Here is a 25,121-nt window from a genome sequence, read left to right as displayed (position 1 = left end):
CTATAATACAATATTATATGGAGCCTCCGTGGCTCAGACGGCAGCACGTCGGCCTCTCACCGCTGGATACCGTGGTTCAAATCCTGGCCACTCCATGTGAGATTTGTGCTGGACAAAGCGGAGGCGGGACAGGTTTTTCTCCGGGTACTCCGGTTTTCCCTGTCATATTTCATTCCAGCAACACTCTCCATTCTCATTTCATACCATCTATCACTCATTAATATAAATCACTTTGGGAGTGGCGACCCCATCGTAATAACAGCCTATATATGATTCCTTCATTACATCCCTGACCCGGTCAAAGACTGGAAAACAGGTTGTAGGTTTTCATTTTTCACAATATTATATAATTTATGCTAACAATTTTTTCTATTAAACACACAGCTCATCCTTAATAAATTTACATTGTTTACAAAATTCTACTTATAATACCTCCTGTACTACTTACAAATATAGTCAACTGATATACAGTATGTGGAATTACTTCAAATGATACTGTACAACTGGTATAAGATTAAAATTTACATTGCATTTTTCTTTTCTTTACCCATTCTGGAACCTAAGTAGCATAACGACCTGCTGCGTCTTAACCAGAGCCCCTTTTACCACCACTTTTCAGAGTTCCTGAAGGGCCTTCACAGCTACCGTAGCGGTCCCAGGGCCCTCAAAGTCCCCACTGTACTTCACCCCTACAGGCAGTCCCCTACTTTGGCTGTCCAAACTCCTTAGACCAGGGGATGGAATTAATTTACTCACACACATTTTTTATTTACATTAACCTGCATTGTCAAATGCCCTCTAACATATCATTTATTTTCTCTGTTGCTGTTTATTCACTTTTTGAATATCTGTACAGATTTTGGAAAAGGATCAAACACTACCCCTGGTAAACTGTTCCACTCCTTCACACCCTTCCCAGTGAATGAAAATTTACCCCAATCGCTTCGGCTAAAATTCCTTCTAATTTTATATTTGTGATCAGTCCTGCCAATATAATTATTTTCCAACTGAAGCCTCTCATGGATATCTCCCCACTCTACTTTTCATCACAGTCATAGATGAAATACACAGGCATGTAAAATAGCAAATGGGAAGCAAAGAGACAAAGGCCTTACTCTTTGTAGACAACAATAATATGGGGAGAAGATGAAATGGAAGTTCAAGGATATCGTTATAACTGAGTTCTACTGTACTATCAACCCTCCCAATATCACAAAGAAATGTTAAAAATATGTTTATACTACCTGATCAAAAGTATCCGGACACCTATCTGAAATTGCACTTAGACTACTCATGTCACATTCCCTGTTATTGGACATTAATAATAATCTATGATGGCTTTAACCCTGCTGGAGACACTTTCAATCAGGTGTCTGAATGACTATGGAGGAATGAGAGCCCATTCGTTCCCAAGAGCCAAAACCAGACAAGGTAGTGATGTTGGACACTGGGGTCTGGAACAAAGTCGACATTCTAACTCATCCCAAAGGTGTTCCATTGGGTTCCGGTTGGGACTCTGGGCAGGCCAGTCCATTTCAGGAATGTCATTGTCCCCAAACCATTGCCTAGATGCAGTTTTATGACAGGCTGCACTGTTATGCTGATAAAAACAATCATTGTCTCCTCTCCGAACTGGTCCTCTACTGTATGCAGTACACAAAGATTTAAAATGTGTTCATATCCTTTTGCATTTAGAGTTTTCTTAATGCAATAAGTAGACCATACCCTAACCATGGAAAAACCCCTATACCATAACACCACCTCCTCTGTACTTCACTGTTGGTACTACACTCCAGGCATTCAGCAAACCCAAACCCTTCCATCAGATTCCCACAGGGTATAGCATGATTCATCACTTCAAATCACTTGTTTCCAGTCATTCGCTGTTCAGTGGCGTCGCTCTTAGCATTGTCTATAGAAATGTTCGGCTTATGAGCAGTAGCTTGTACATTGTACTCCATTATTTTAACTCCCAGTGCACAGCCATTGTACTGGCTGGACTGCTGGTAGTACTTTGGAGCTCACAAGTGATTCCTTCTGCTGATTTCTAGCGATTTTTTATAACCACCTTCTGCAATGCTCGATGGTCCCTGTCTGTCATTAAATGAGGTCTGCCTGGTCTTGGTTTGTCTGCAATTGTTCCTTCATATTTCCACTTCACAATCACATCACCAGCAGTCGACTTGGGTAGCTTTAGAAGGGTTGAAATGTTCCTGATGGATTTGTTACTCAGGCAATAGTCCACATTCAAAGTAATTGAGCTCCCCTGACTGATCCATTCTACTCTTACTGCTTCTCTACTGACAACACAATACTCCCCGCCTCTGTTTACACTGGAAGGTCCATCTCCCGTGACATCTAGGGTTCAATTCCGCATTACATACAGGTATCCAGATACTTTTGATCAGGTAGTGTACATTTATTTGGTGTAATAGTTTTGCTGCCAGGAGTATCCGAGGCCATGTTCAGCTTGCATAGTGCAGGTTGCCTAGCTCATGGGAAACCTGCATGCGTGGGTGTAAGATGATGATGATGATAATAATTTTGTGTGGCTATTTCTAGCCGAGTGCAACCCTTGTAAGGCAGACCCTCCGATGAGGGTGGGCGGCATCTGCCATTTGTAGGACACTGCGTGTTATTGTGGTGGAGGATAGTGTTATGTGTGGTGTGTGAATTGCAGAGATGTTGGGGACAGCACGAACACCCAGCCCCCGGGCCATTGGAATTAACCAATGAAGGTTAAAATCCCCGACCCGGCCGGGAATCGAACCCGGGACCCTCTGAACTGAGGGTCAGTACGCTGACCATTCAGCCAACGAGTCGGACATGATGATGATGAGGAGGAGGAGGAGGAGGAGGAGGAGGAGGAGGAGGAGGAGGTAGGGAGAGGATGAAATTCAGTGTCAGCACATGGCTTACTTCTTTCAAATAACACCAAGTGGTCTGCTTGAGGCTTAATGTCCCTGTACCTTGTCAGCCAACATTTATGATCCTGAAATTATTTTACACTAGAGGAATCAAACCAGCTAAACCATGGTGTCAGACCATAAAGACTTAATTCCAAAATAATCATGGCCACCAGGCGGGTAAAGATGACAAAAGAAAACATAAAGAAGACAATTAATATATGGACAGACACTACATTCTTATAATATTAAAAAGATGATAAAGTCAAAGTAATTTTTGATGGGTAAGTATCATAAGCAAATTAGACACAGCTGAAGAAATTGAGAGTTAAAATTCTTACCATCCAGTAGGTCCATTAGAGGGCGTAGCACTTCATCTGCTTCTGCTGCCACTGCATTACGTTGTGACTGCTGGTTTAGTGTTACCTGACCTCCACCCTTGATAGCCAGCAGAAGGTCTCCCAGTTCTCGTACACTGACTGTGATCCTTGGCTCCAGACTGAGTGTAAGAGAATATTTTAAATTTTCAATCAGCAATATTTTTGAGTTATCAAGCTTTTATGTGAACCAGTTATGCTCCAATTTATTAGTAAATAACAACTTTCTCAACCAATAGAAATATTCAGATATGGTGATATTTACTACATGATTTAATATGGTGTTTCTGGTGGGGTCTGATTAGTTCATTGGCTTAGCTGCTGGCTTCTCACCCAGACAGCTAAGGTTCGAATCCTGATCAATCCTGGGTAGAGATTTTTATCTCAAAAATCACATGGCATCAGGAAGGCATCTAGCCTTAAACCCCCAAGCCAAAACCAAAGTGAGTTTGAGTGGCTCCAGTAACCCCAAAAATAGCAGAATAAGCTGAAGAATGTTTTTTTAAATATGATACTTCTGTGCTATAGTACTGATAATATTTTGACTCTGAACTTAACTATTAAATTCAACCATGAATACTGTAAACATTTTTTGGTGTAATATTATATTTGAAATGAAAAATGTCTGAATACTCTTATGAGCACTTACCTGCAAGCAAACAGCATGGCAAGATCATCCAAGGCAGAATTAAGGTTTTGCTGGAGCTCTTTCAGGATGTTTGCAGCATCTTCTTCAAGCTTCTCTCCACCCATGGACTCAAACATTTTTTCCAGCTGGACTCTCAGTTGCTGAATGTTGTTCATGAGAATACATGCCTGTGATGAGAAACAAGCTGTTTACTGCACAGTTGTGGAGGAACATGGCTTGTGTGTCCAATACTGAATATTATACAGTACTGCCTGTAGGATACTACCAGCAGGTTGATCTTTGGAAATATCTGTTTAAGCAGATCCAGTTTGTGACCTGGTCTATAAGTTTCGCATGAAATACTACTTTATCAACACACGAATCCACAAAACTGCTCTGGGAGTCTTTATATTCTTCCTTTTCCTTTATTGATGGTAGTACCAACGGGATTGTTAAGGTGATAATTGCAGCAATGAATTCTTAATAGCTCTCAGTATCATCCAATGGTGGCATATTATGACATGAAGCTTCCTGGCTAAATGGTATGGTATGGTATGATTGAACTCTGAAATTATATGCCTAACTTGCATGTATTTTCAAAGATTTCTTGGTGATACGTGTAATGACGTTTTGCTGCTTACGTATAGAACTACTCTTAAATGGAAGTGTATGGACTACCGTAAAATAAGGTGGCTCTGATTAGGTTTGTAGGCAGATATTTACTATGTGTGCTGTACTCATGAGCTAAGGATGTCATCAGATAGCTTCTATTGCTCCCAGTAAGGATGTCATTGAATAGCTTCTATTGCTGTCAAGTACCTCAGATGTAGAATTGAGAAGTTATGATAGCTTTACTGTCATAGAAATATCTTAAGTACTACTTTTCATTTGCAAGTCCACAATTAATACCATTTTGTCACTTTTTCTTTTGAGACCATATTGGATCATTTTAATCAACCCTTTGGTTTGTGAATTTCTTGGTAGGAACTCTAGTACTTCTTCATACTTGTTGATATTTTTGCCTTTTAGTGTGTAGAGAATATTCTAGTTGGGTTTTTTTCTTTGTGAGTGTAAAGTGGAAAGCCATATTTTTAAGTGTTGTTTTTACTTTTTTCTTATCTATAGTGTCATCTGGTGTAAGGCCAATTTCTTTCAAATCCTCCCTAATTTCTTTTGTTCATCTGCATCCAGTTGTAGTATTTTTTGAAGCAAGATTGTACTGCACTAGCTGTTTCAGAAGTCATGAATCTGACATTCTCAGGATGTGGACGAAGTACCCTAGTCTTTTCTTGAGCATGGTATCAGTAATGGGTTCTTTTTTCTTTGTGAGTGTAAAGTGGTAAGCCATATTTTTAAGTGTTGTTTTTACTTTTTTCTTATCTATAGTGTCATCTGGTGTAAGGCCAATTTCTTTCAAATCCTCCCTAATTTCTTTTTTCATCTGCATCCAGTTGTAGTATTTTTTGAAGCAAGATTGTACTGCACTAGCTGTTTCAGAAGTCATGAATCTGACATTCTCAGGATGTGGCCGAAGTACCCTAGTCTTTTCTTGAGCATGGTATCAGTAATGGGTTCTAATTCCTGATATACAATGTTATTAGGTACCATTCGCCATTGCCCATCTTCTTGATAGCTTTTATTGATACAAGATCTTCTCATTTGTCTTTCGATCTTCTGTAATCTGTCAGTTTTAGATTGTTTGTTTTGATGGAATAATGTTTCTGTGGTATACATGGCTTCTGGCTTTATGACTATATTGTAATGTTTGATTTTTTGCATTAGTGGATAAGCATTTCTTTTTGTAACTTTCCCAGGTTAATTTTTGTGTCTTAGCTAACTTGTTTGCTCTTATCTGAATTGAAGGTTTTTCATTTATTATTTAGTCACTACACATGTCTAATTATAATAATGCAATATGGTACCCAGTCATGCGAGTATATAAGAGGGTTCTGGAATCAACTTGAAAATCCATGTTCTGGCATAACCTTTCGAACACTGTGCTTTTTCTGCCTCAGTTGCATCTTTAATTTTCAGAAAGACAAAGAAAACATTATTGTCAGCAACTTTCTTCCTCAAATATGTCATTTCGTATAATTATATAGTCTTCTACACTGTCAATTCTGCCAATAAAAGTCTAACCATTTGGTAGGAAATTTTACAATGAAAAAAAGAAAAAAATTATTTTAACTCTGCACTCTCTTAATCTTTCTCCTTCTCTCCTCCTCCATTTTCATTTGCCTCAAACTCCTCTACATCCCTGTTAGACATTGTGGATATAGAAGGCATGGTAAATATGTATTAATGACATAAATTATTATCTACCATGTTAAGGAATTGTTATTTCAGAGTGTGTTCAGGTGACAAGATGAGCAAGTCGTACACCATCAAGAATGGCCTCCCTCAAGGATCTGTCTTAGTCCCATTATTCTTCAACCTATATACAAGTGATGTACCAGAAACAATGTCCCATAAGTTCTGCTATGCTGATGACTCTGCCATAGCAATTCAAACTAACCAACTTTAAGAAGGAGAAGAAATCCTGACACAGGATCTACAAAAACTAGAAAACTATTTCAAACAATGGAGGCTTTGCCCAAACCGGTCAAAAATGGAGGTCACAGCTTTTCACCTTAATAGTAGAATCTCCAAACAAGAGCTGAACATTACATTCTGCGAAAAAAGGGTGAGAAACAGTCCTAACCCCAAATACGTGGGAGTTACTCTGAGCTGCTCTCTGACTTACAGAAAACACCTCGAGAATACTGCAGGAAAACTTAGGACCAGGAATAACATCATTCGCAAACTAGCCAGCACAACATGGGGTGCTGATGCAAGTACTCTTCGTATGGCAAGCCTTGCACTGGTCTACTCTGTTGCCGGATACTGTGCACCGGTATGGTATAGAAGTGCTCATGTCCACAGAGTGGATACTCAGCTCAATGAGACCTTAAGGATCGTAACGGGCACATTAAGATTAACCCCTGTGCCATGGTTGCATGTATTGGCAAGTATACCTCCTCCACAACTGAGAAGACAACAAGCTGCTGCCCAAACTTGGAAAACTTACATCTATCCTGACTTTAAATACCTTCCGATTCACTCAGTGCTGAGTAATCCACCAACCATGCGTCTGAAATCCAGGAAGCCTATTTGGGTTGATAACATTATTAAGCTGCCAGGGCCTTTCAACATCAACAATGTCTGGAAGGAAGGGTGGAGAGATTTCTCATCATCATCAAATTCAATTGAATGATCCTTTCCAGCATGTTCCAGGAACTGATCTACCAAGAGCTATGTGGTGCGAACTAAACCACGTACGAACTGGTCATGGTAGGTGCAAAGCAACGTTGCACAAATGGGGATGGCTAGATTCACCTGCTTGCAACTGTGGAGCTCAAGAACAGACAATGAACCACATCATTCGGGAGTGTCCACAGCCTAGCTTCGCAGGTGTTTAGGAAGAGTTCATGAAAGCATCAACTCCAGCTCTTTCCTGGCTGAAGAGTCTTGATATTCATTTTTAATTTACTACATACATATTTGTGTTAAATAATGTAGATTATTTGTTCCATACGAAATATATATATTATGATAGTGAGTAGATTATCCTTTATATTGATATATATGGAATAGTGGCCTATTTTGGATCTTACATGGATGAACATGTAATGGGAAATGAGGTAACAAAGATGTGTATTTAAGAGTACCATTATTTATATATATATATATCTTTATACCACTTGGAATTCATGTACTGTGCTTTGTATTTGTTTGAAAACTACTCTCAATTTCAATATTTTGTATAGCACCACTGTTAGAATTAACCCCTCAAGCATGACATTGTAATACCCCAAGCTGTACCCAGAGCGCACTTTATTTCTAACCTACTTCCATTGCTGAGTGTATTGTTATATAAATTTTGCTATGATTTCCAAACGGGCACATGAAAAATTATCAAACAATCATGCATAATAATAACATCTTACATAATATTATAAAACATATGCTAAACTTAAACTGCATATTCTCATTCTTTGTGTACATTGTGAAAGCTCATAACTCTGACCTATGACAGAATAGTACCAAGCAAATTCTGTCATATTTCGACATTTTGGACCTGAGTAAACATCTAAAGTACACTGATCTCTGCTTTCTTCACAAAATTGTTAATGGTACTCTTAAATACACATCTTTGTTACCTCATTTCCCATTACATGTTCATCCATGTAGGATCCGAAATAGGTCACTATTCCATATTCCCTGTGCGTGCCTAACACTCCAGCATCAGTCCATATTCAATAGTCTTCCCACAACAATCAAAGCCCTGCATGAAACTGACATCTTCATTCCCTATCACCTCTTCAAAACTAAACTGAAACGTATAGGTCTACTAAAGGCGCAAGCTCTTGATTTTCTGTTGACAACCTGGCCAGAACATTATTAATGACACAGACATTATTATACAGTGAAACCTGTCCAAATCAGACACTGGATAACACAGAATCATGTCTATTATGGAATATTTTCTTGATCCCGATGAAAAATCATATGTACCTATTACATGTTATTGTTTCTGAACAAAACAGAAACTGCTCAATGCGGAAACGGAAATTGTTTATGAGTTTTCAAAATGGAATTCATATTTTTAACAATTTCAAAACAGAATTCACATTTTTAACATGCTATGCTGCAGTAAATTTTATGTTAAAACAGTGTGTACTGTAGTTTCAAGCAACTCGCAACAGTAGGCTGTGGAGGTAAACACAACCTTCCTTTGTTCGTGGGTGACAATCGTTGCAAGAACCTATGTTTTATTGCATTGTTTAAAGGGGAGCGGTCTGGCTTTACAGTCCCTCTAAGTGGTTGAGTGAATGCGGGTATTCTTGTGCAAGATGTCTCGTAAGAATGTGGCGCTGTCATTACACGGCAAAGTCAAACTGATAGAAATGAAGGGAAAAGAACATAATGGTACAGTTTCATTGTGGTAAAACACAGGTGTATGACACTTTGAAAAACAAAGATCACATAATGAGCGAGTGGCTGGGGGGGGGGTAATAATGGTGATATGAAAAGGAAGCAGTAAATTACGTTTCAAAACAGAATTCACATTTTTAACAGGCTATGCTGCAGTAAATTTTATGGTAAAACAGTGTGTACTCTAGTTTCAAGCAACTCACAACAATCGCGGCAAGAACCTAACAGGGCATGAAGAAATGAATGAGCTGCTGTGGGAGTGGTTTGTTAATGCTCATCCAAAGAAAATGATTTCTGGACCTATTCTTCAAAGCCAAGAAGTCTCCAGTCATATGGAGAGCAAACAAAAAGGCGTGGATGACTGCTGCACTGATGGAGGAAAGGCTCACTAGTTTCAATGCCAAAATGAAGAGAGAAAATCGTAATGTGTTGGTATTTCTTGACAATGCTACATGCCATCCACACATTAAATTGTCCAACGTAACACTAGCATGGTTTCCACCGAACACTACAAGTATCGCTCAGACCATGGACCAAGGTATTATCTACACCTTTAAAAGTCACTACAGGAGACTAGTTCTGCAGGCAATAGCTGCAAAGATGGAGGGGACAGCTAGTGCCAGTGACATGGCAAAATCTATTTCTGTGCTGGATGCTGTGAACTGGATCCACATGGCAGTACAGAAAATAAGGCAAGAAACTGTCGCAAAATGCTTCAGGAAGGCTAATTTTCTTCCCAGCACTGGAGATAACGAACTCTTGGATGAAGTGGAAGACAATGTGTAGGCCATATCATCCATGTGTTCATCTGGAAACTCTGACATGGATGCTGCCCAATACATCAACGACGATTGTGATGTGTCGCCATATCCATCTGCTGATTTTGTGACAGAAATCATTGGTGAGTGACTCGAGGAAAAAACTGAGTGAAATGATGATGAAAATAACGAGGAAGAGGAGACAGAATTTGATGACAACTCTCCAGAAATATCTTTTAGTGAAGCTCTCATGCATGGAAGGGTTCTGCGAAAATTCACTGCCAAATGGAATTTGCTTGGACAATACGAATATTTATGCCGAGTTAAAGAATCCGTCGAGAAAGTTCAATCCAGCGCAACACCATGCAGATGAAGATAACAGACTTTTGGAACTCCAGAAGGAAGAAATAAATTTGTTTGTATTGACAAATAGTTTTGTAGGAAAAAATGTTGGAACCTGACCACTTCCGTCTTGAACAGTATTCACTGTATATGATTTATTTATTGTATATGTTATTTATTTTATTTGTTTCTTAACATTCACAAGCAAAAATTCAATTTCTTAGAGTGTTAATTTTTAATTTAATGTGGTTATTAAACTTTTAATGTTTTAAGTGTTTACAAAAATTTGTGCCGTGAATTGGAATTACAACTGATGGATGAGACACTGGAGACTCTTTGTAACATAAGTACAGTTGCCTAGTGTGAAAGTTTTCACACAATGTATAGAATGCCTTTTACTTTTAAGACTTTTCAGATAATAACAGTGTATAACAAACAATATCACATTAAATGCTGTATTTGATTTATCTGAATAATATGGAAACCTGTCCAAATCGGAAAAAATGTTGGAACCCGACCACTTCCGTCTTGAACAGGATTCACTGTATATGATTTAACCCCTGTTATTTATTTTATTTGTTTCTTAACATTCACAAGCAAAAAGTCAATTTCTATAAAATATAAAGCCATGCCTTAAAGAAGTAACCCTTCATCCATCTCTTTACCAGGTGGTAATGTTCCGAAAATGGATGTGACGTTTCTAGGCTGTAGAGCTATGCTGATGTGCTGAATAAGGAAAGTAGTTGATTGGGTATTGCTAGAAAACCGAGCAATCCATTGGCCAACCTCTTTGATAAAATTGCGGCCGTCATTGCTCCAGGATTCGATGGCTACTGGAACAAAGAAGAATTTGTCCAATAAATGACTATATTTTCTTCTTTTAGAATTTTCCTTACTCGCAGCTACACCTCCAGCACTCATTAATGAAATGGGAAGGATTGGACTGGATGAATGTGTTGGCACAGGTAAAATCCCACAGGAAAAATCTACCCCTTTTCCATGGCATAAGTGGCATTCCGTCTGGCATTTTACTGTCTGAACGGCAGCACCTAGTGGGCTTTCGTATAGAAGGAACTTCTGCTGAAACGATAGCTCACAACATGACTTCATATGGATATGTCTGCCTTTACTTTTCACACAGGAAAGGCCATGAAGGCCACATTGATCAACGTAGATACCACAAGCTGAGCATCAGTGAGGCTCGCAGGCAGCTGCTCTCAAACATAAAGCCATAGCGATACGGAAACTCTCATTGGAAAGATGGAGACCAAGAGAAGGCGAAGTTAATGCTTGGAGCCTTGTACCAGATTCAGAAGAACAAGAAGCAAGGGGCCAGGCTTTGATTTGAAGACTACTAGTTGACAGCTGCAGAAGCGAGTGGAGATGACGGATAAAAGGAGCATCTCAAGCAGCTTGAATACTTCTTTTGTCAATATTTGGGGGAACTACGCTGACTAAGCTTGACTACCGAGATGTGCTGTCTTGTATGGCAGCATCAGAGTCCAGGCATCCATCAGGTGGAAGGAGACCCTCGATGAGATGAAGAGAACTGTGGAAAGACAGTAAAAGTGATAGAATCGTCAACTCCACAGTACGACAAATGCCGAGGCCACCAGAACCAATGGGAAGAAAAGCCTGTAACCAGGCATTGTCACTCAGCCAGCAATTGAGGATGGTTTCGAGACCGGTTTTTAAAACCCAGTCGAATTCCTCTGATAGTGGGGTCTCACCCCTAGATGGAGAGCAACGCTGGAAGTACATCAATTGGGGGATGGAAAAAGAAGCACGGTGCAAGAAGAAGGCTGAATGTGCTGAAATCATGGAAAGGCATGAAATAAACACCTTCAGTTTTGACGTCTTCTCAGCCAATATCCTACACCCACACAGTCTCAGTGGATAGCACTGCACCAAATAGACAAGTATTGGATGTTATTAAAGGACAAATTCCAAGGGCAGAAGCATTAAACTTCTCGTGTAGTGTTTCAGCTTGTTTCCGATGAATGCCAAGAAAACCCACTTTGTACTTAGAAAAACTAAGATGTAGACCAGTGCTTGAAGCTTGTGTGCGAATAATATCCAGAGATGAAACAATGAAATCAGGTTCATCAGCAATGGTACCATCATCCAAATACCAAATGTTTAACTCTGTATTAATGGAGTTAACAATTGACTGAAGAGCAACTGTGAAAAGAGTAGGACTGAATGGATGACCTTGTTGAACTCCACACTGAGAAATATAATTTCTTTACCAAGGAATAGCTCAATAGGCTGGGAGAAGCACTGATAGACATGGGAATAGATGGAAGGAACCTCATTTTTCTCTGCCAGCAACATTGCATCACTATGAAGCTCATTGAAAGCATTAGGAAAATCTAATTTAATGAAAGCTTTCAGGCATTGATTAGGAGAAAATTGATAGATACATGTGGCATGGATAGCAACTTCGTCTCCACTGGGAACACACCCTCTAAGTTGGTGGTAAGATAAGAAGTCTATGACTGGTGTACGTATTCTATAGCATATGATTTTTGCAACCAGTCAATGCCAAAAGGTACAGAGAGCAATAGGGCGAATGCCACCATATTTCTTCTTCAAAGTGGTGAGTGAGGCATCAAAAAATAGTGGGTGAATTTCTGAAGGGACTCTGCCAGAGATGATGAGGTCAAGTAAACCACAAAACGATCTTATGAGTTGCTCCTTAGAATCAAGCTCTTGACATTGGAGAAGGTTTTTCAGGATCAATGGACAAAAGCCATCCAGTCCACCAGAAGATCCAAAGGAAAAAAAGAGATGACATTAAAAAATTCTGTGGTCGTCATTCCAAGATGTATTCGGAGGATTCAGAATAACAACTGAACCTGAGTGGGCACTATCAGGCATGGTGACAGTGTCATCAGAAATAAGCAAACAAACTGCCCCATGAATGTGACCATCAGCAAGTTTATTCTCCACGCTCTTGACACTGACTGAACTGAGTGAAGCGTGAGACTTCTGGTCATGTACAGAAGGCCAGGGTATGGTGGACAACATTCCAGCAGCAAACTCTCAGTTTAACCTACAACATAAGGTTGGTTACTTCATTTGATTTCTGTGTAACTCGAAACGTGTGCAGAATTCAAAAAAATAAATGACTATAAGGTATGCGACATCTCTTGGCAATAATAATACACTCTTGGTAAGTTATCTATGGAGCAATTGTAGTTAAATCCAACATGGAGGCATTTAGGGCAATAAAATGAAACAAAACTATGCCCTCAAATCAATCAAAACAAGCTCCAAACTCCCAAGACAACACGTCCACACAACCACCACACCAATCAAATGCTCAAATACTCCCTGATACCCACCGACACTACACAGAACGCGAGAAAAGATGTCAAGATCGCGGAGCTCCACTTGGCAGCTAACCTCCAAATAATGTCCACACACTTTAAGAAACCTCCGTGGAAAATGACAACTTGGAAATCACCAGTCAACTACATAGGTGAATACCAGATTGATCACGTAGCCATCACAAGAAAATACTCTCCTGAAATCATGAATGTGCAAGTTCACAAGGGTTACGTAGAGTCTGACCACCATCTTTCACAAATCAAAGTCCGCTTCAGACCTAACCGGAAAAGTTATCAGAAACCTAAAATACCACGCATTGATCCAGAATACTTAAAAGATCACGCACAGGAATTCATGGAATCAATGCAGACTAACACAGAAACATGGGACACCCTTCTTGCAACCATTCAAGACTCAGCGAAGAAACTTGGCCAACCTCCACGAAAACGTAAACACAGGTGGTGGACTGCCGATTGTGATAGAGCTCTGGAATCCCGCATGCGAGCCTGGAAGAATTGGCATAGTCACCAAACACCAGAAAATTGGAGTAACTTCATAGAAATACAGAAGCGAACAGCCAAAACTATTAGACGAGTTAAACATACCTACCACCTCAATAGATTGTCGGAAATCAATTACGATTTCAAAAGGAACAACACTCGAAATTTCTATAGAACTTTTAGAGAAGAACTGACTAACTACAAACCCCCTAGTATTTGTTTTCGTCGCATCGATGGAACACTTGAGCCGAATACAAAAGCCAACTGTGACATCTTAAAGCAGTACTTTGAGGCCTTACATAACTGTGAACCTCCTGCCGAAAAACTGCAATTCAGCATATCTACCCCAAACCATGACTCACTTCCACCAACACATGACGAGATACAGAATATTGTATTAAATCTGAAAAACAACAAAGCACCAGGGGAAGATGGTGCAACTGCCGAGATGCTCAGGATCGGAGGTGAGGTCATTATTGACCGATTACAAGCCATCATTGCGGATATATGGGAGAGCGAAATCATACCTGCAGAGTGGACAGCTGCTTTGATTCATCCTTTATACAAAAAGGGTGACAAGACAGATCCGAACAATTACCGAGGTATCTCTCTCCTCTCAATTGCTTACAAAGTATTCTCTCGTGCTCTCCGTACCAGATTAGAACAACAGATAGAATGGAAGATTGGAGAATACCAGGCAGGCTTCAGATCTCACCGATCGTGTGCAGAACAGATCTGGAACATCAAGATGATTCTCCAACATTGCCAATCAATTCGAACAGTGGTCACTTTTGTTGACTTTAAAAAAGCTTACGACTCAATTGACCGTGCCACCCTATTAGATGTACTTCATGAATATGGTGTTGACAACAAAACAATGAAGTTAATACAACAGACTTTAACTAACACAACTTCTAAAGTGAAATTCATGGGTGAAATCTCTGAATCATTTGAGATAAAAACAGGCATGAGGCAGGGTGATGGATTATCTCCACTGCTGTTCAATCTTGTACTAGATAAGATCGTTAGAACATGGGAGAAAGAAGTACACGGGATCAATATGGAAACGAGAGATAAGCAAATCAATATTAAGTGTCTTGCCTTTGCTGACGACCTAGCAATAATCACCCGCACTCCTGAGGAAGCCAGAACCGCTCTTGAGAATCTGCATGAGAGTGCTATTAAGACTGGCCTCCAAATATCATATGAGAAAACACAATACATGGACTCCAAGAACACCAGTGTGGAATCACTTGGGACCAAATATGGCAATATCACACGAGTTAAACATTTCAAGTACTTAGGTGAAATTATCGGAAGCACTGGTAACGACAGGATAGCCAACAAAACCCGTGCCGAAAAATTACGTAAAGCCTACACAGTCACCTGGAATATCTACAATAAGAAATCCCTTTCCATCCAAGCCAAGCTGCGTCACTACCATACAGTAGTTCTTCCTGAAGCACTCTACGCGATTGAAACATCAACACTGACCATCAATATCAATGGCATCGAGAAAATGGAACGGCAAATACTTAGGAAAATATTTGGACCAAAGTTTCAAGATGGAATATGGATGCGAAAAAGCTTGGAAGAACTCTACTCGCTGACCGAAAGATTCACTTCATTCGCCTGGAAAAGACATATGCAATTCTACGGACATCTAGCACAAATGGATGACTCGCGACTGACCAAGGAAATCTTCCTCATTATCAGCGGAACCCAACAAAATAAACTACGGTGGCTTGCTGACACCCAAAAAGATCTCGCAGAAGTCGGCGTTGACCCACTGACAACTACACAGGCTACATTTAGACACAAAATTAACTTGCACAGCTTTGCAGCCAGACAATGTACAAGAAACTTGAAACTCCAGGAGGCATGGACTCAAGAAAGATGACAGGCTCACAGTACGAGGATGAAGAAGTTTTGGGAGGATAAGAGAAACAAGAAGAAGAATGCTGACTAATGGTTCTACGTGCTCCTTAGAGGGCCTAACGCATATATATATAATAATAATAATAATAATAATAATAATAATAATAATAATAATAATAATAATAATAATAATAATAATTAATTAGCTCTGACCATAGCCGAAAGCTGCCTCTTCCTGCTGTCTTATGACAAAGCAAATAACTATTACAAAATCCATGTAGCAGGTGTTTCAAATCCCACGGCGTACACTATGATCATAACAGACCAGTGGGTGCATTGTTGTGCCGCACGTACTGTGTGGGGGGTAAATGTATTGTACTAGTTTTATAACTTAAGACTACCGAGCTCGATAGCTGCAGTCACTTAAGTGCGGCCAGTATCCAGTAATCGGGAGATAGTGGGTTCGAGCCCCACTGTCGGCAGCCCTGAAGATGGTTTTCCGTGGTTTCCCATTTTCACACCAGGCAAATGCCGGGGCTGTACCTTAATTAAGGCCACGGCCACTTCCTTCCAATTCCTAGGCCTTTCCAATCCCATTGTCGCCGTAAGACCTATCTGTGTCAGTGCGACATTAAGCAAATAGGCATAGATATCAATTAAGCAAATTAAGCAAAAAAAAAAAAAAAAAAACCTTAAGACTATAATAAATTTTGATACATTGTTGTAAATACAATGATGTATTTCTTTAAACTGAAAATTGACAGATTCTGTTTTTATAATCATCTTGTGAGTTGAAACTGATCAACAATTAAATTTAAATAATAGATTTAATTAAGAATAAAACATGAATTAATTTATGAATCTACCATCATTGAAGTTAAATAATAAAATTTCCAATCTAACTACAGTATTGTTAAAAATTTCAGTTTTAATCAGATTCAAGTTTATTTTCCTTCTGATATTTTGTCCATGCTGGTAAATTTCTGCTATGTGTAAACTGTGATTTCTTATCCTTCCATACCAATTCGGTTTGTTCTTGACCTATTAGACATTGTTCTGTTCATTTTTCTGAGAGAAGTGTTGTTTTACTTCACACTTTACCCACACTATGTAATTCTTTACTTCCTTTCTCAATGATGAAAGAAAAATAGTGCAGAAGACAATAAAATTAAATAAATTTAAATTTAATACACTCAAAACTGGAGCCTCCGTGGCTCAGACGTCAGCGCGTTGGCCTCTCACCGCTGGATACCGTGGTTCAAATCCTGGTCACTCAATGTGAGATTTGTGCTGGACAAAGCGGAGGCGGGGCAGGTTTTTCTCCGGGTACTCCGGTTTTCCCTGTCATCTTTCATTCCAGCAACACACTTCATTCTCATTTCATAGCATCTATCACTCATTAATATAAATCACTTTGGGAGTGGCGACCCCATCGTAATAACAGCCTATATACGATTCGTTCATCACATCCCTGACCCGGTCAAAGACTGGAAAACAGGTTGTAGGTTTTCATTTTCACAGCCAAAACTCCATTACTCGAATTTTCAGTATCTCAAAGTAACTTAAATTTTCCGGCCGTTTGTCCCATTCTTCACGTGTACTTATTTCTCTATTACTCAAAATTCAGTTACACAAATTTTTCTATTTCTCAAAGCAAACATTTCCTCCCTTGAAACAAAAAATTCTCTATAACTCGAATTTTGTGTAACATTAACTGTGCAATATGGCATTTGTGGTTTGTGAGGAACAGTTAACAAATAAAGAAAGGGTTACAGTGATGCTGGGAGCTAATACGACTGGAACAGGAAAATTGGCGAAGCCTTGCTGTTTCTCGGGTGTAAATTAATTACCAGTCACGTAGGAAAGCAACCCCCGAAATAGTGGATGACAAGCTCCATTTATGAATCTCGGCTGCATGGTAATTTGGTATTGATGAGAAGTTTCAACATGATGGGAGGAAAGTTTAACGGTAACAAACAGAAGAGGCTAATGGATTTTTCCAAAAGGTGTTAACGGAGGTATGTTTCTTGTTTCACTTCTGTATGTACTGTATCCTGTCTTCTAAAAAGTTACTATAATAAGTGTTATAATTAAAGTGATGCTGTAAAATAGAGTTTGTTTGTATATTTGTAAAGACTATTAAAAATAATGTATTCAGTATAAGCCCGTAGATACATATGATTCAATTATGTGCTATACATGCTCAAAAATGGTATTCTCTATATCTCAAAATGTTGATAACTCAAAATAAAATTTAGCTCCCAAAGTGATTCAAGATATCGAGGTTCCACTGTACATTTAAAACCATCATTATTAGAGAAGTCTTCCTTGTGAAGACATGGAGCAAAATTCTCTGTGAAACAAAGAATTTCACCTTGTTTCCTTTACAAGGCAAAAGCCCAAAAGCTAATTATCATGTCTATAATCACAGACCATCAAAGCATCAATCTAAAAAAAAATGAAAACTCATAATATTAATTAATTAGCTATCACACATGCATATTGTTGTTAGTTATCTTACTTAGATTACTAACTGATATTTCTTTATCTTAATACTGGAGAGTGATTGTTTAAACAGCTGTATGCAGCCATTAATGTTCATTATGTTTTTTAGGGATATTGGTCATTTTAAGCTAGTTCTTGAAAAAGTAAATGATAATAAGAGAGAAGAGTTGATGTAAAGCTACAGAAGAAAGACAAGTGAATGCTGACTATTCTTTCTTATACCGTGTACCAGTATTTACTGTTGTATTTTGGAGATCTTAATCAGGAATACCAGGGATGTAAAATTACTTCATGATTGTTTTGTTTTTATCATGCTCATAGATCTGTTTCCAATATTGGAAACACTTTCTTCACTGGAACATTACAAAAGTGATGCTAGAGCTGAATAATATTTTACAGTGTCCTTTTCTTTTGCTATTTCACAATTTTTTTTGGTCTTCCCTGAAGGGTAGTGAATAGGTTCTATAGCCTTAAAATATGATCTCATTGCTATAAACTTCATTTTTAGGAGAATTTTGGAAAGGATATCATGGTTGAAGATTTGAAAAACAGAAAGGCCATATCTTTAGTTAAGATTTATGTGCCATTAGCCCATTACAATTGCTCCTCAGCAGGCTATATCAGAACTTATTAGATAAATATCTAAGGCATTCATATCCATGATAGATCGATTTCCTGTTTTTAGTGCATTAATGACTGGTTCCATGGCTAAATGGTCCTTTGGTCCAAGCGGTCCTGGATTCGATTCCTGGCCAGGCTGGGAATTTTAACTTTCATTAGTTAATTTCTTTGGCTTGGGGGCAAGATGTTTGTACTATCTTCAGCATTATAATTCATCTTAGGTATGGCCCCATTCTCACAGACGTGCTGGTCATCTATAAGACGTCAGCTCGAAAGACGTGTACCAGGGTCAGGTGTACTCCAATAATCCTCCCACACTGGAAGAGCTTCAGCAGAACATTGAAAATGCTATTGCTGCTATTATTACATTGCATTAATTAGCAACATTTTCCTTTAAACTTTGCTATTCATGTTTTAGATGCAAATGACGTCTGCATAAGATTTTAGAAACTTCACTGTTGATTGTAAAGAAAAAGATTGGGAATAGCTGCACAGTGTTGGGGGAAGGGGGTGAAGAGGCAGCAAATAGGAAACTGAATTGATAGTAAAAAATTGTACATAGATTACTACAATTCAATATTTACACATATTTGGGAAATACTGGGTGTGCAAAATAAAACTAGCCCAGAAAATATTTATAAGACTGATGCAGAATTGACCCTTGTTAATGAACAGGAGAACTGCCCATCATAGGAAATGCTGGAAACCGTAATTTTGATGTACCAATCAGTTGCACATCTCCCGCAAACTCTGTCTCGAATACATCGCTATGTCATTACTTGTGAGTGATGAGAGGAGCAGATGTGTTTTGTGACCAGTTGAATGCAACACAAAATGGTGCTCACGATAAAACAGTGCATGTTCATTTTCAAAACAGGCTCTGTAGCAAATAAAAACCATAACTATCTGAAAAGAGTTCGAACACCAGGAAACATTGCTCGAGTGAAGGAAAGCGTGGAATGAAATCCAAAGAAATTTCAACACCGTTTATCTGTGCAAGTGAGAATAAGAGATCATCATGTCAAAACACTATCAAAAAGACCTGCATCTGTGTCCTTACACATTTACTGTTGTACAAGTGTTAAAGCATCCAGACAAACCTTCGCATTATGAGTTCTGCTGGTGGTTTCTGAGTGAAGTGTAGTCAGGACTTTTGGATCCTCAGTTTTTCGTTTCTTCAGATGAGGGCTGGTTCAGCTTGTCAGGATATGTGAACTCGCAGAACACGTGCCATTATCCATCAGAAAATCCCCATCAGTACGTCGAAAAGCTGTTTGCATAATCTCAAGATTGGTGTGTGGTGTGCAATTTTTGATGTCTGCATGGTAACGCAATTCTTTCACCAAACAGTTAATGCTAACTGGTATGTCCAGACCATGTTTAATCCATATGTGGTTCAACACACAGAAGATGAATGACTTTATGGATATATTCAGCAAGACAGAGCAACAGCACACATCACCTCGACATGTCATGAGTGCAGGAGGTGTTAAGTGAGGAGGGGACAATCAGCAGAGGCAGTGCAATCGAATGGCCAACCCGATCACCTGATCTCTCTCCCTGTGAGTTTTACCAGTGGGCAAATTGAAGGGTCAGGTGTACTCCAACAATCCTCCCACGCTGGAAGAGCTACAGCAGAACATTGAAAATGCTATTGCTGCTATCCCCCAGGCAGAGTTTGATAAATAGAGCACAGAGCTGCATCGACATCAACAGTGGCCATTTCCAGCGTCTTCTGTGATGTTCATTAACAAGGGTCAATCCCGTGTCCTTCTTATTGTAAATATTTTCTGGGCAGTTTTATTTTGCTGACACTGCATGTACCTTTATTAGGTATATTTATTTAAAAGAATAATATTGATGAGGCTATAACCATCTGGTAACCCTTGTTATAGGGCAGCTATCCCTTGTGGATTTTCTCTTTCCAGAAGAAATATACAACCAAATTAAAACAGGTTGTTTTAACATATTTGTCCTCAAACATCTATATATATAAAACTAGCAAGATACCCGTGCTTCGCTACGGTATTATACTGAAATTTATAATTGAATGTTTTTTTAGATATATAATCAGCTGAAATTCGCGATTTGAATCGATTTCTGCGAGAATAAGCCAAAATTCGCGATCTGACTCGTTTTTTAATAGATTATGGCAAGTTTCCTCCCATTTTTCAATCTTTATTTCCAGCAATCGATTTCGTACTTCCTAGGCTAGGTCCAGGTATTCTTTTTGCTAGGGGCTTTACGTCGCACCGACACAGATAGGTCTTATGGCGACGATGGGATAGGAAAGGCCTAGGAGTTGGAAGGAAGCGGCCGTGGCCTTAATTAAGGTACAGCCCCAGCATTTGCCTGGTGTGAAAATGGGAAACCACGGAAAACCATTTTCAGGGCTGCCGATAGTGGGATTCGAACCTACTATCTCCCGGATGCAAGCTCACAGCTGCGCGCCTCTACACGCACGGCCAACTCGCTCCAGGTATTCCACCCTGTCAGTTGGGTTCCTAAAGCTTTGACATCTTTTCTTATAAGCATTTTTAATATGGAACAAATCCTTCAGGAGATCCGGTGTGGTGTCGTCTTGGGTGCCTTGGCGGTACTGAACCCGCGGCCAGACTGCATTCTTAGTCATTACCCGTCCAGGACACGTTTCCACCGCGGTGCACATTTGACGACGGTCCAGAACATTATTATTATTATTATTATTATTATTATTATTATTATTATTATTATTATTATTATTATTATTATTATTATTATTATAGATGTTCTGGATCCCACAGCAAGATGCAAGACCGCTACTTGGCGGTAAATTACATCTGCTGCCATTGTTATTGTTGAGAATGTGACCAGCACCATTGTCGTGCGTAGGCAAGTGTGCGAGATTTCAGGCGATACGAATGACATACTTCCGTGCATTATTGACCTTATTATAGAGGTGAACAATTGGACGGTCAATCTCATTCCTATCGTTTATTTCAAATGTGTTTAAATTTTTATTCATATGCCAGGAGAATCTACTGTAATATAAGAACGTTCTCCGAAGGAAAAGTTGGCTGTTGAAAACGAACCCAGGAAAGATTAAAAAGATCGGTTTATGATCAGAATAAGTACATCGAAAATATACAGCCTGTTTCCAGTCATTCGACAGGGTCAGAAATGGAATGAATAAAGCCCCATCTAGCGGCGACAGTAGGAATTGTGCCGGCTGCCGAAGCACTCCTCTGGGGCAATGATCGATGAATGACAAATGAAATGAAATATTGGACAGTGTTGCTGGAATGAATGATGACAGGGAAAAGCGAAGTATCCGGAGAAAAACCTGTCCCGCCTCCGTTTTGTCCAGCACGAATGTCACATGGAGTGACCAGGATTTGAACCACGGAACCCAGCTGTGAGAGGCCGGCGCCCTGCCGCCTGAGCAATGGAGGCTCCTTATAAGTACATTATGAACAGCAAAATCAATTGGTCTCACCTCCTTTTACACCCCACCGCAGTTAAATTTATTTACCCCCCCCCCAAAAAAAATTAAAAGAAGGAGTGTTTCTTTATGTTTAAAGGAGATTCCAAAACCCCAATGTTCACGTCTATTACCTTGAGTTTTGAGATATAAGTATCCCCATAAAAATAATTCGCTTTTTTTTACTTCCTTTCACACTTCTCGCCCCCCCCCCCTTAAGTGAATTTTCCGGCAAAAAATACTTGTTTCTTTAATAGTAAAGGATCTTCTAAATAGGAATTATCACGACTCTAACTTCTTCAGTTTTTGATTCATGTGTCCTCATGAAAGGAATTCAACTCCTTTCCACTCCCGCCCCCCAAGATGGTTTCCCCCACAAAACGCGTATTTCTTTGTTTTTAAAGGAGATCAAAATACCAATTTTCACGTCCGTAACAACTTTAGTTTTTATTAGATGTATGTATTCTCATACAATTAAGTCAATTAATTTTAGAATTCTTCCCCCCCCCCCCTTTCATTGGATTTTCCGAGAATACGCGTTTCTTTATCTTTAAAGGAGATCCCATATACATATTTTTAGTTCTGTAATATATTCAGTTTCTGAGATATATGTATCCTCATTAAAGGCATTCAACCCACTATTCACCCTTTTACACCCCTCCTATTGGGATTTACAGAAAACGAAAAAATACTTATTCCTTTACTTTTAAAGGAGATTCTAAATACCAATTTTTACATCTGTAAACTTTTAAAGTTTTAAGATATAGACACAGTCATTTTAAAAATTCACCCCCCTTTTCACCCCCCCATTATCCGGATTTTTCAAAAAAGAAAATATACGTGTTTCCTTATTTTTAAAGTGGATCCCCAATACCAATTTTCAGGTCTGTAATGTCTTCAGGTTCTGAAATATAAGTAGCCTCGTTAAAGGCATTCAACCTCTTTTTCACCCTTTTCCACCCTTCCTATCAGGATTTTCCGAAAACATAAAAAAAAACGTGTTTCTTTATTTTTAAAGGAGATTCTAAATACCATATTTTACATCTATAAACTTTAAAAGTTTTGAGATATAGATACACTCATTTTAAAAATTCACCCCCCTTTTCACCCCCATTATTTGGATTTTCCAAAAACAAAAAAATACGTGTTTCTTTATTTTTAAAAGAGATCAAAGGTACCAATTTCAGGTCTGTAATATCTTCAGTTTCTGAAATATAAGTATCCTCATTAAAGGCATTCAATCCATTTTCATCCCTTTTCACCCCTCCTATTGGGATTTTCCGAAAACAAAAAAATACGTGTTTCTTTATTTTTAATGAAGATTCTAAATACCTATTTTTACATCTGTAAACTTTAAAAGTTTGAAGATATAGATGCACTGTTTTTAAAAATTCACCCCCCTTTTCACCCTCCCATTAATTGGATTTTTCAAAAACAAAAAAATACGTGTTTCTTTATTTTTAAAAGAGATCAAAAGTACCAATTTTCAGGTCTGTAATATCTTCAGTTTCTGAGATATAATTACCGGTATTCTGATTAAAGGCATCCAACCCCCTTTTTACCGTTTTTCACCCCTCCTATTGGGATTTTCTGAAAACAAAAAAATACGTTTTTCCTTATTTTAAAAGGAGATTCTAAATACCAATTTTTACATCTGTAAACTTTCAAAGTTTTGAGATATAGATACACTCATTTTAAAATTCCAACCCCCTTTTCACCCCCTTAGCGAAGGAATATCCAAAAATCCTTTCTTAGCGAGCACCTACATCTTAATATGAATCTATGCCCAAAATTTCATTTCTTTATGTCCAGTAGTTTTGGCTCGGCGATGATGAATCAGTCAGTCAGTCAGTCAGTCAGTCAGTCAGTCAGGACAAGCTATTTTATATATATAGATAACTTGTCCTGACTGACTGACTGACTGATTCATCATCGCCGAGCCAAAACTACTGGACATAAAGAAATGAAATTTTGGGGATAGACTCATATTAAGATGTAGGTGCTTGCTAAGAGAGGATTTTTGGATATTCCGCCGCTAAGGGGGTGAAAAGGGGGGTGAAATTTTAAAATGAGTGTATCTATATCTCAAAACTTTAAAAGTTTACAGATGTAAAACTTGGTATTTAGAATCTTCTTTAAAAATAAGGAAACACATATTTTTCTGTTTTCAGAAAATCCCAATAGGAGGGGTGTAAACAGGTGAAGAAGGGGTTGAATGCCTTTAATGAGGATACTTATATCTCAGAAACTGAGGATATTACAGACCTGAAAATTGGTACTTTTGATCTCTTTAAAAAATAAAGAAACACGTATTTTTTTGTTTTTGGAAAATCCAATTAATGGGAGGGTGAAAAGGGGCTGTTTTAAAATGAGTGAATCTATATCTCCAAACTTTTAAAGTTTGCAGATGTAAAAATTGGTATTTAGAATCTTCATTAAAATAAAGAAACAAGTATTTTTTTGTTTTTGGAAAATCGCAATAGGAGGAGTGAAAAGGGGTGAAAAAGGGGTGAAAAAGGGGTTGAATGCCTTTAATGAGGCTACTTATATCTCAGAAACTGAAGATATTACAGACCTGAAAATTGGTGTTTGGGATCGTCTTTAAAAATAAAGAAATACGTATTTTTTTGTTTTTGGAAAATCCAATTAATGGGGGGTGAAAAGGAGGTGATTTTTTAAAATGAGTGTATCTATATCTCAAAACTTTTAAAGTTTATAGATGTAAAAATTGGTATTTAGAATCTCCTTTAAAAATAAAGAAACACGTATTCTTTTGTTTTCGGAAAATCCCAATAGGAAGGGTGTAAAAGGGTGAATAATGGGTTGAATGCCTTTAATG

The 25,121-nt window shown here is 38.6% G+C and overlaps 1 protein-coding gene across 1 annotated transcript in view; it reads right to left on the bottom strand.

Annotated features, from left to right (window-relative positions):
* unc-13 overlaps window positions 1-25,121 on the bottom strand; it is a 312,040-nt gene that overhangs the window by 89,046 nt on the left and 197,873 nt on the right. Inside the window, exons 21-22 of the mRNA XM_067138400.2 lie at window positions 3,933-4,099; window positions 3,248-3,405 (exon numbers count right to left, since the gene is read on the bottom strand). Of these exons, the coding sequence (XP_066994501.2) occupies window positions 3,248-3,405; window positions 3,933-4,099 (325 nt within the window). The remainder of the gene's footprint in view (window positions 1-3,247; window positions 3,406-3,932; window positions 4,100-25,121) is intronic.

This window comes from Anabrus simplex, chromosome 1, assembly GCF_040414725.1.
Source record: "Anabrus simplex isolate iqAnaSimp1 chromosome 1, ASM4041472v1, whole genome shotgun sequence".
NCBI classification, from domain to species: Eukaryota; Metazoa; Arthropoda; class Insecta; order Orthoptera; family Tettigoniidae; genus Anabrus; species Anabrus simplex.
Note: the sequence above shows the minus strand (reverse complement) of the source record. Positions and strands in the feature narration are given on the sequence as shown.